This window comes from Rana temporaria, chromosome 7, assembly GCF_905171775.1.
Source record: "Rana temporaria chromosome 7, aRanTem1.1, whole genome shotgun sequence".
Classification (NCBI taxonomy): Eukaryota; Metazoa; Chordata; class Amphibia; order Anura; family Ranidae; genus Rana; species Rana temporaria.
Window position 1 is genome coordinate 50,445,692 of NC_053495.1, and position 12,292 is coordinate 50,457,983.

At 43.2% G+C, this 12,292-nt stretch overlaps 1 protein-coding gene across 4 annotated transcripts in view; it reads right to left on the reverse strand.

Moving 5' to 3' along the window:
* The window catches only part of RAF1 (Raf-1 proto-oncogene, serine/threonine kinase), a 176,011-nt gene that overhangs the window by 38,380 nt on the left and 125,339 nt on the right, over window positions 1-12,292 (reverse strand). For all 4 annotated transcript variants that reach the window (XM_040359341.1, XM_040359342.1, XM_040359343.1 and 1 more), the window contains 3 exons: window positions 5,703-5,730; window positions 5,512-5,618; window positions 2,855-2,972 (listed from right to left, as the gene is read on the reverse strand). In XM_040359341.1, coding sequence (XP_040215275.1) covers window positions 2,855-2,972; window positions 5,512-5,618; window positions 5,703-5,730 — 253 coding nt within the window. The remainder of the gene's footprint in view (window positions 1-2,854; window positions 2,973-5,511; window positions 5,619-5,702; window positions 5,731-12,292) is intronic.

Here is a 12,292-nt window from a genome sequence, read left to right on the forward strand (position 1 = left end):
GGCCAGCCCATAAGGCACACTCCTGGTAAAATGTGCCATACGAGGAAATGGTGAAGTCTCTTCAAACCATTGAGAAATAAGCTGATGAAATCAGCAGACAATGGTTGGCTTGGTAACAGTCTGACCCTTCCCTGGTCCAAAAAAATCGAATCTGGCTGCCTGACAACCGCAGATGGAAAGAACGACCTTCAGCAAGAAAAATGGTTGAGGTTCAAGAACCACCTTGACCTAGTGGAGTACCAGAAAAGGACTCCTTACAAGGAAGAGAAGAATTTTGGAGTCCCACAAAACAAATAAGCCCTTCTGTTCAAACCAGCGGTTTTAAGGAAGGATGGAAAACTAGAATACCATGTTCTCATGGGGCAAGCTAGTGTGGTGAAAAAACAGCATCCTTGACCCAGATCCTGCGAAGGCGGGTACTGAAGAACTGTGAAAGGAGAAAAAAACAGATGTCAGGGACAATTGGTCCAACGACGTTGCCAGGGCATCCACTGAAAATGCCTCCATCTAGTCTCTCAATGGCCTGTATGTCAACAATCCATGTCTGGCATGATCTAATGCTGACAGAGACCTAAATATCTCCAGGGGCAGAGCCCACTCCTCCGGTGGCACTGGTTGATGGCCAAAGAAAATCACCTGCCAATTTTGTACAGAGAAGAAAACCACAAGTAGCACAGGGGACATGGAGCTCCATCTCAGACATTGGGCTGCCTGGCTACTTGTGCTCCACTAAAGAGAAATAATTTCCACAATTGTGGCTTTGTCTGACTGACACCCTACTGGTGGGTGCTGCAACTGGTTCAAGCTAGGTGAATTGGCTCACAATTCCAGCATATTGATATGCATCACTTCTCCTGGAGAGACCATGTTCCTTGTGCTGAAAGGCATCCAGAAATCCTTCACAACCTGTTAAGCTGGCGTCCATTGTCGGCACCTTTCAAGGAAAGTAAGAAAATATCTCCCAGAGGTACTCCTGTTTTGTTACTTAAAAAATAATCCCTTTCATAACACAAAATCTTAAATCCAGCATAGCTCACCCATACACTTAGAGAAAAATTAATCTCTGCTCTCTAGCCCCCCTAGTGGCTGATAAAGGTATTTAGACAGAGTAAACACCGTTTAGGGACCTACAGTAAAAATGGGACCAGCGATGGAAATAATGGCAGTAATGGCCAGTCAGAGTGTCATATGGGATCCATGACAGATGTAATTATAGGCATAGGAGGACTGTCGTGTAAAATAAGAATTCCTTTATTCCAAATACGAAAAAATAAAATAAGAAAACAGTGGACAATGCCTATAAGTGATCATTAGTGTGCAAGCCGGAACAATTACCAGATGGCCTGTGAGCCTGCTGCTGACCTTACCCCTGCACTCTATATTCAACGTTGTGTACAGTATTACACAGACCTGGCATGCACTCTATAACAGGGATCTCCAAACTGCGGCCCGAGGGCCAGATGTGGCCCTTTGCTAGCCTTAATCCGGCCCTTGGGGCACAATTCCTTCCACTGATATAAGGGAGTATTCCTCCCACTGACAGCAACAATGAGGCACAATGTCTTCCACAGATACCAATGATGGGATACTATTCCTCCTACTAATAGGGGGAATACTACTCCTATTGACCACCAACCCTGAGGCCATATTTATTTTCACTGATTCTGGGCCCATGACATTTTCTGCCCCTGCTGGCCACAGTCCGGCCCTCCTAAAGTCTCAAGGACAATAAAGTGGCCCTTTGTATGAAAAGTTTGGAGACCCCTGCTCTATAGGATATGTTGCATATTAAATAATAATCAAGGTTTTTTTTCTTTAATTCTCCAAACGTGAGTACCCTGTATGCTTTTTACTTAATAAAATCAGCTTCTCTCTTATTCCAAGTATGAACCTGTGGATTCACTCCATACTATGACCCTATGATATTCATCTGTCTGGTACCAGAGTGGAGTTGTGCTATAGTGAATATATCATGCTTATCCGACCACCTTTAGCCTAGTGGTCCATTTTCTGTGGTGGAGGATTTCATAGTTCACCTCAGCTCGTCGTATTTACACTGTGGGTGATGCCATTTCTTGGAACATGGACTCTTCACGCTCAATGACAGTGGATTTGTATTTACACAGCTTATGTTTGTATTTCTAGCGCTGCATATCTTTATACAATTTTATTGCTTACTTGAATGCAAAAAATAAAAAAAAACAAATGTACGAAGGAGTTAATGGATACAGAGCTGCAATAATCTTTGCCTTATGAGTTCAGCATCAACATTACACTTTACTTGCCATTTTGTACACTATAACCCTTGAACTGTATATTTATTAACACAATGATCTTGCTGGCATTAATGTAAAAATAAATATATATATATATATATATATATATATATATACACACACACACACACACATATACATAAACACACACACTTCAGAAAAAACAATAGCATTGTTTGTATAAATCATGTGTATTAGTGTATTGTGCATAGGATTACATGGAATAGCGGTGTATGCGTGTAACCCTATTGCACTGATTCTTAATGCAGAAACTGCAACATTCACAATAACCACATCACATCAACCTCATAGTACTAGCTCGCAGCTGCCTCTTCTCTGCCCTGCAATTTATTGCTCATTTAAATTTGAAACAAGCTGACAAGATGATATAATTGGCAAAATACATCATGGATATATTCAATGTTTGGCAAATGTACTTGATTATGTTCTACGTCATTCTGGGCATCAACTCCACTTGTGACATTTGGTTTTGTTACATGCAGAGGGCTTTAAACACAAATACTAAAAAGTGTCAATAAAAGGCAGCAGACATGCATACAATTGGTTCTTGCACTTACCATGCCATTTGCCTTTATACACGGTTCCAAATGATCCTGATCCTATTCTAGTAGATAGCACCACCTCACTGGCTTCGATCTCCCAATAGTAGCTGGAATCTCTCTGTCCCCGTGAGCGCTGCAAAATAAAGAATTACTAAACAAAAGGCAAATACATAAAAGATGCCCATACATGATGGTCTCTTGTTGTACGGTCTTAAAGTTGTAAAGGAAACATTTTTTTTTTCATAATAAGCATCCTTTACCTGCAGACATTCCTCTTTTCACTTTCTCATTGTTAGTTTTTGCTCAGAAGTTGCTCTATTTCTTCTCTGTTCACTTCCTGCTTGTCTGATTTTACTCACCACCGTAAAGGGAGGCTTTATTGCGGTGGTCAGTAACACGCTCACCCCCTCCTGGGAACTACATCTGTGTGGCAGGACGCTCTCTACGTGTTAGAGACTTCAAGGAGGTGTGAATTACTGGGTGTGCCGCAATGCATACTGGGAAATGTAGTTCTTACATGAATGAGCGCCGCAAACCAGGAAGTGAATGAGAGAACAGAAACTAGAACGCCTGAGGTGATATAGATATTTACTTGTTTTTTAACAGAATCATTACACTATTCTGTCTGTCTACCTTGCAGACATTAATTTTAGGCAACTTTTTTTTTTCCTTTACAACTCCTTTAATGTTTTCTGACAGTTGCTGGTCTTTACTGCTGTGAGGCAGAGCAGCCTCCCGATCATGTGACTGCTCTTCTTAAAGGGTTTGTAAAGGTAAAAGTTTTTTTACCTTAATGCATCCTATGCATTAAGGTAAAAAAACATCTGACAGCACCGCCCCCCCCCCCCCCGAGCCCCCGTTTTACTTACCTCACCGTTCGAAAGTCCCGGGCGCGTGCTTGTCATCCTGCTCGGTTCCCAGCCTGGCCGTTGATTGGCTAGGCTGGGCGGATTGATAGCAGCGCAGCCATTGGCTGGCGCTGCTGTCAATCACAGCGGATGACGCGGCGCGCCGGGGCCGAGTGATACAGTCGGCGGCTATGGCCGCTGCTGTATCACGGGAGCGCGCTCGCAAAAGCTTTCCACCATGCGAGGGAGCTCGCATGAACGTGGAAAGCTTTTGCGAGGAGGAGCCGAGACAGTCGCCGAGGGACCCCAGAAGACACGGATCCGGGTCACTCTGTGCAAAACGATCTGCACAGTGGAGGTAAGTATAACATGTATGTTATTTAAAAAAAAAAAAAAAATTGTACCTTTAGTGTTCCTTTAATGCCATCCCATGATCAGGAGCCTGTTCCACTGGCACCCGATCAAAAGCCCTGACCAAGAGCTGTTGGCGACAGCTCAGTCAGTGTACTGGAAGCACATTGAGCAGCTTTCAGCATACAACCCCAGATCACTGTGGTTGCATACGTGCAGCAATTGGGTGTTAAAGCCTACTTTACTCACTGCTGCATACAGTACATGTGTTATGCAATCGGGAAGAGGTTAAGGGCCTGAATTTAACTTATTTTTTTAACTTTGTTCGAATCAGGTGAATTTTACAAACCCATGTAAGTCGGAGAAGGCAAAACCTGTATGAAGCAGGTAAAAGGCAGCTCAACAAATTGTAAATGATCTCTGAAGAGTTTCAAACTGATGGTAAACTGAAGCTAGTTCAAAGCCCACTGGCACAGGTACTACACTGCAAAGGGCTCATGCCAACAACTGATGATTTGTACAATATGTACAACTATGTATGAAATGCATATTCATAGAAGCTGAGCTGAACCCCAAAAAAAGTTCTGCTATTATAATTTAATATGAACTTCCCTATCGTGCTCTGTGTAAGCTTAACCATCCTGATGCTATAGGAAGATTTCTTGGGGTCCAAATAACCGCTGAACTGTGCCCCAACTTCAAGAGCTGCATGGTTTTAAAAGTATAGCCATTAGTAGAAAAAAATGTGACAGGAGCTTTAATTTTAGTGACTGTTGTAAACTTAAGAATAATTTCTCCATAATGCTGATAGATACAGAGGTCAGTGATTGCTTTTACTGCTTGCCCAGAATACATAAATAAATGCAGACATACTGCCACAGCAGCATTGACCACCACATATGTGGTCTTTCCACAAATTCAAGACTGTTCTGAATGGCACTTCTTAGGCCCCATGCACACGAGAAGCAATTACAAACACCTCTAAACTCACGTTTTCAAAGGCAAAAACCGGCGTTCAAAACGCCCGTTTTTGCCGCGAATTTTGAGGCTGAAAAAAAAAAAAAAAGGTTCTGAACACAAAATTTTGCGTCTGAAAAAACGGACATAAACCCAACTGCTTTAAAACGCCAAAAAACGTGATTGTGTGCATGGACACATAGAATAACATTAAATGTGTTCAGGGGCAGTTAAAAAAAATGCCCAAATGCCTCTGAACTCGAGTTTAGCAGCGTCTCGTGTGCATGGGGCCTTACAGAATCAAGCAAAAGGGGATCACTTTTCCCACTTGTCTGAGCAATGCTTTTACCGAGAGTCTCGGCTCTGAATTCCCCTGTGGAGTGGTGTAGCCACAGTCTACTCCCATCTCTGCCCCTCAAGAGCACCACATCCACTGCTCCTGCAATTCATTGAAAACATGTAGTCATCCATGCGTAATATTGACAGGTTGTATTTCAAATCCAGTATGACACTTACAATCTTGTTTTTTTCCTGGCTGCTGGACATTGTAGACTTCTCTCTGTGAGTTGGAGCTGGGGTTTTGGACTGAGACCATCCAGTGGGACTCAAATTATTGGGACTCCCTGACAACAAGATGGATAAAGATTAGAGCACAGGTCATATTATAATAGGTCAGTAAAATAGTTTAGAAGAAAAAAAGCATTTACCTGATTCACTGTGAATTCTTACAGCATCCTGGAAGACAAACCATAAACTCATTAATTCACTTTTTAATTAAACAGTGCTAAAAACAAGCCGAAAGGCTAACACCGATATATATATATATATATATATAAATACTTGTATACTATCTTGCGGTCTTTTGCATGCTGTCCAATTTTTAGGGTACAGTGCATTAAACGCTTCTAAGATCTTGTTCAGGAGGTCATCAGGGACGGATCACTTTTCAGAGGGTGGGTGACAAGCGGCTGGGAGGCAATATGTCACCTTCTCACCACATGCAACCCTGGAAAGGCCGAACCCACCAAATCTCAACCACATGCTCTGCCACAGACCAGACAAATGGCTGCCTGTTCTTTAGGTGGGTGGTAAAACTGTTGTTCAACTGCTTGTTTTTACTGGCCGCCCCATCTGAACAAGCCCTTACCCATTCTGTATCTAGGTGTCCCAGATGCCTGTTGACAAAAACAACCACAAACAGGGAAGGGCTCTACTCAGTAAGCTGCAGCATGTCCACTTGTAAAAGGACCTGTTTTCAGAGACAGCTTTAATCACAATTCAGATTTAGAATACTTGATTAATCTTTATTGATTGGAAGCAAAAGTAATCTTCTGTGGAGAAAACCTTTCTACATTTACCACAACCTAGCTGAGTGTTGCAGGACCACACCAATTTGCAAGCCGGTGCAATCCCTTATTGCATGTTACCATCTTAAATCCTTGAGAACTTAAATGATATCGGGTCAAAAAGAATCATCTATACAAATTGGATTTGAAAGTGATCATCATGCAGATTATTTTATTATGGAAATAATACTGACCCGACAGTGAAGAATGCAAAAATGTTAGTCGTAATCCTTTAAATTGACCTTTCATAGAATATCTTTATTAACAATAAGTTGGGCATTCCATGACCATTCCCAAGTTACTCCAGGTATGTTAAAAAAAGGGCAAATGGCAAATATTTCACCTACTCAATCGCAAAATGATTTTGTAACACTTTACTAGTCACACAGGCTTAAGCAACAAAAGCATGCATTAAAGCTCTACTAAACCTTTCAACACATTTGGTGTTGGAAACTGTGTGGTTTTTGTGTTTCATGTTATGCCTGTACATGCTCTACACATCTGCACCAATGACAGTTTCATTTTAATTACTTCAGGGATTTGTAAACAAAGCTCTGAAATTCTCCAAATTGATGTAAGCGACTTTAAAGGATAAGGTGACTTTTACCAAAAAAGCACACTATGCTGTGCCATACGAGTATAAAAGCATAGTATGCTAAACCTACCTTCCAGCCAAGTCCCCCTTTTCAGCCAAAAAATATAGGCCAAAACATTAAAAGAAGCCTTTCAAAATCTTCCACAGCCTGCGATGGCTCCTTCCCCAGTTATTGTGAAGACAGGTCATTGGGGCCAGCGCCTCCTAGTGCCACAGGTGGGACCAGCACCTCCTAGTGCCACAGGAGGGACCAGCACCTCCTAGTGCCACAGGAGGGACCAGCACCTCCTAGTGCCACAGGAGGGACCAGCACCTCCTAGTGCCACAGGAGGGACCAGCACCTCCTAGTGCCACAGGAGGGACCAGCACCTCCTAGTGCCACAGGAGGGACCAGCACCTCCTAGTGCCACAGGAGGGACCAGCACCTCCTAGTGCCACAGGAGGGACCAGCACCTCCTAGTGCCACAGGAGGGACCAGCACCTCCTAGTGCCACAGGAGGGACCAGCACCTCCTAGTGCCACAGGAGGGACCAGCACCTCCTAGTGCCACAGGAGGGACCAGCACCTCCTAGTGCCACAGGAGGGACCTGCACCTCCTAGTGCCACAGGAGGGACCTGCACCTCCTAGTGCCACAGGAGGGACCTGCACCTCCTAGTGCCACAGGAGGGACCTGCACCTCCTAGTGCCACAGGAGGGACCTGCACCTCCTAGTGCCACAGGAGGGACCTGCACCTCCTAGTGCCACAGGAGGGACCTGCACCTCCTAGTGCCACAGGAGGGACCTGCACCTCCTAGTGCCACAGGTGGGACCTGCACCTCCTAGTGCCACAGGTGGGACCAGCACCTCCTAGTGCCACAGGTGGGACCAGCACCTCCTAGTGCCACAGGTGGGACCAGCACCTCCTAGTGCCACAGGTGGGACCAGCACCTCCTAGTGCCACAGGAGGGAGCCACTGCTTTGTTCTTTTGGGCCACACATGTGCAATGTGTATGCTTATCCTTCGCCTATAAGCCCATCGGCTGTGATAGGAGAGAGAAACTGCACATTTTTGGTCTGAAATAACAGGATGGCACTTTTTCCAATGCACTAGGGCAGTGATGGCAAACCTTGGCACCCCAGATGTTTTGGAACTACATTTCCCATGATGCTCAAATACACTGAAGAGGGCATGAGTATCATGGGAAATGTATTTCCAAAACATCTGGGGTGCTAGTCCCAAACTCGGGGGTGCTTGTCCCAACAGCTGCTCAGTCTCTGTAAAAACTAGGGTTGGAGCCATCACAGGCTGTAGAGGATTTTAAAAAGGTGTAATTTTAATGCAGTTTTGGTCTACATCAATGTTTCTAAACTCCAGCCCTCAAGGCGCCTCAACAGGTCATGTTTTCAGGCTTTCCATTTTTTTGCACAGGTGATTTGATCAGTTTTACTGCCTTAGTAATTACCACAGCCGTTTCCTCTGAGGGAAATCCTAAAGACACGACCTGTTGGAGCAGCCCTGAGGACTGGAGTTGAGAAACACTGCTCTACATTCTTTCAACTGAAAGGAAGCCCTTGCTAGAAGGTAGATTTAGCACACTATACTGCTATACTCTTAGGAAACAGCATAGTGTAAATTTAGTTAAAGATGAACTAGCCCTTTAAATTTTATGAGCACAGCTGACAGTTCAAGAGCAGGTTTGGGCAAAAGGAATAAGAGTTCCCCCCCTTTATTGGAAACGTATTAAATATTTAATCAAAAGACCCCAGGACCGTCCCCTCCACTTGTCTCGAGTCAAATTGCAGACACCTGTATACTAGCAGACCCAATGTTCTCTGCATTTGATTACAAGGCTGACTAAATGCACAACTGCTCAGGTGCTAAGCATAGCATAGACTTCTATGGCTGCCCATACATAAGCTCAAGGACTGATGAAAGGGAAGCCAATAGAAGTCTATGTAGCTGTTTAGCATTTGCATAGTAATACATCCATGCAATTTGGGAAAAGCCTTGAATGAACAATTATAATAAAGTGGTTGTAAATGGAGGTGTATTTTTTACCTTAATACATTCTCTGCATTAAAGGTAAAGGCTCCCCTTATACTTACCCAAGACTCTCACTCTCCTTACTGAATATGGAGGCAGCAGCCCTTGGCTCCTGCTGCTGTCACAGGCAGTGAGCAGACAGCAGGGAGTGGGCCCGAGCCGCACTCTGTGCGTCTATGGACACACAGCACGCGATGCAAGATTGAGCCCACACAAGCGCCCCCATAAGTGAGGTAAGCATGACCTGCTTGTTGAAAATAATTACGTTTTCAAATCACTAAGCATAATATTTCACAAAATCAGAAAGAGAATGGTAGGCTTTGAAAATCACACTTTACAAGAGAATAAGAAAATCAAGATAAAGACAAGCAGAAACAAAAATCACAACTCCATGCTTCAAATATACAAACAACAATATTGAGACGATTTAAAGAGATTAATAATCTCATCAATACCAAGTATTGGTGTATATGAGAGCTCATACCTACTACAATCTGATTGTACAATCTTCCATAGTTTTACCAGAACAATGTAATGTGATTTTGACAAACCACAATCTCCGTGTGAAACGCGTTAACATTTTTGTCTCCTCTGCCCATGTTTGTATGATTTTACTACTTTTGACACAAAGCCGACAATGAATCGTGTGAGAGTGCAGCCGATCATCTTCTTATGTTCAATGTGAGGACCTGTTAATCTATGCAGTCTAACTCTTCAAGCAGGCCCATGTACTACATACCTATCAGAAGATCTAAAAAGGATATTGTACAATCTGATTATAATATGGATAGTCAGCTTGAGGTGGTTTGGGCTTACAAGCATGATCAAATACTGAACTTACAAAAATGCACGTAATGAATGAATACACCCGACAGATGTGCACCTGTGTCCAGAGTATGATTATTAACATTAAAACTAAATATTACCATGTTTTTTATTCCCCCTTCTTACCAGTATTGCTGGGTTATCTTCAAAACACACTCATCTACACAGGGAATCCAGAGTGGTCTCACTGCGATCCACTGTTCAGGTGACATAGCCAGTGTTTTGCCCCACTATCTTTGCCCTCTTGAGCTGGCTGTATCTTTGGGATTCAAGCAGCCATCTCCCGATATGGCACCGGTGCACCCTCTAGCAGCTATGTGTGCCAGGTCTTGCAGTCTTCTGGGAGATGCAACTTTAGTATCCCAAGAGGCTGCAGCACCAAGGACATGGTATTCTGGCCTAGAGCATAACGGTAGTGGGGCACAGGGCTAGATTATTATATATATATATACATATATATACACACATACATACACACACACACACACACACTGTATTGGCGTAGAACACTCACTTTTTTACCCTGAAAATAGAGGGTAAACTGTACCTGTGTGTTATATACGCAGGGGGCTGTGGAAAGTTTTTTTCCTGAAACTTCCCTATTAAAGTTAGAGTCGGTTCACACTGCAGCGGCACGACTTCAAGGCGACTCTGAAAGTCGTCCTGAGGACGACTTCAGAGGCGATTTGCAAAACGACTTCTGTATAGAAGTCAATGCAGGTCGCCCCGAGCCGCCCCCAAAGTCGTACAGGAACCTTTTTCTAAGTCGGAGCGACTTGCGTCGCTCCTATTAGAACGGTTCTATTGCATTCAATGGGACGCGACTCGTCAGGCTGCTGAGCCGCCTGACGTGTCGCCCCAGTGTGAACCGGCTCTTAGGGTGCGTGTTATATGCCGATAAATATGAAATATATATATATAAATATATATATATATATATATATATATATATATATATATATATATATATATATATATATATATATATATATATATACACACACATATACACACATACATACATACATACATACATACATACACACACATACATACCAAACCAGCCGATCTTCTGAAGCCACATAACATGGAGTGATTCAACCTCAAAAGATTGCAATAGAGACTCTAAAGTATAGTTTAATATTTTTTTTTTTATAAAAATCGCTTAAACTATTTGCCGTTAAAACTATTCAAAAGAGGCGAGGACTTGTTTTAAAGTTCTTTTACCACTGGTTACACATATTTACAGAACATATTTCACATGCAAATGGAACGTTTGCTTTTCTGCCAGCTGCCCGTCACAAAAAATAAATTAAAATGCAGAAAAGAAAAAGATTTGACAAAAAAAATGATTAAAAAAAAAACTCACTTCAGTCTCTGCTTGCAACAGACATGAGTGACATCACTGCCTCTCTGCTGCCTCCTGGGTATTTTAAATCCCAATGAAAATGTATACTCCTGCAATGGTCTGGGTGCGTTCTCACAGGATTTTGAGTATATAGCTATCCCAGGTGACAGTGGTGAGATGCAGTGATGTAAATCATGTCTCCCAAAGTTGGGACGGAGAGAAGTATTTTTTTTTTTGATGGCAGAGGTTGGCAAAAAAGGGATTTTTAATACAGCTTACCTGTAAAATCCTTTTCTTGGAGTACATCATGGGACACAGAGCGGCATATTCATTACTATATGGGTTATATGGAGTACCTTCAGGTGTTGACACTGGCAATCTCAAACAGGAAATGCCCCTCCCTATATAACCCCCTCCCATAGGAGGAGTACCTCAGTTTTGTAGCAAGCAGTATGCCTCCCAAAATGGTCCCCAAAAAGAGGGGTGGGAGCTCTGTGTCCCGTGATGTACTCCAAGAAAAGGATTTTACAGGTAAGCTGTATTAAAAATCCCTTTTTCTTTATCGTACATCACGGGACACAGAGCGGCATATTCATTACTATATGGGATGTCCCAAAGCAATGCTCACAATGAGGGGAGGGAGAACATCTCCAAGACAAAAGGATTTAATTTAGAGAATACTCAAATCATAATAAATCCAACTTAGTTGAGAAAAATAATCTTAAATTTTAAATTTAACTCAAAAAAGAGGAGCCCCCGGATTCCGAGGGTCTCAAACTGCAGCCTGCAGCACTGCCTGCCCAAAGGCTGTATCAGAATTCCTTCTTACGTCCAACTGGTAGAACTTTGTAAACGTGTGGACAGAAGACCAGGTTGCCGCCTTGCAAACTTGAGCCATAGAGATCTGGTGGTGTGCTGCCCAGGAGGCGCCCATGGCCCTAGTAGAATGAGCCTTTAATGATACTGGAGGAGGCAACCCTTTCAAGCCGTAGGCCTGAGTGATTAATTGCTTAATCCACCTAGAAATGGTGGACTTTGCAGCTGCCTGCCCCTTCTTGGGCCCATCCGGTAATACGAACAGCACATCTGTTTTCCGGATCTTCTTTGTAGCTTTAAGATAGGCCTTCATGGCCCTGACGATATCCAAGGTATGCAGCA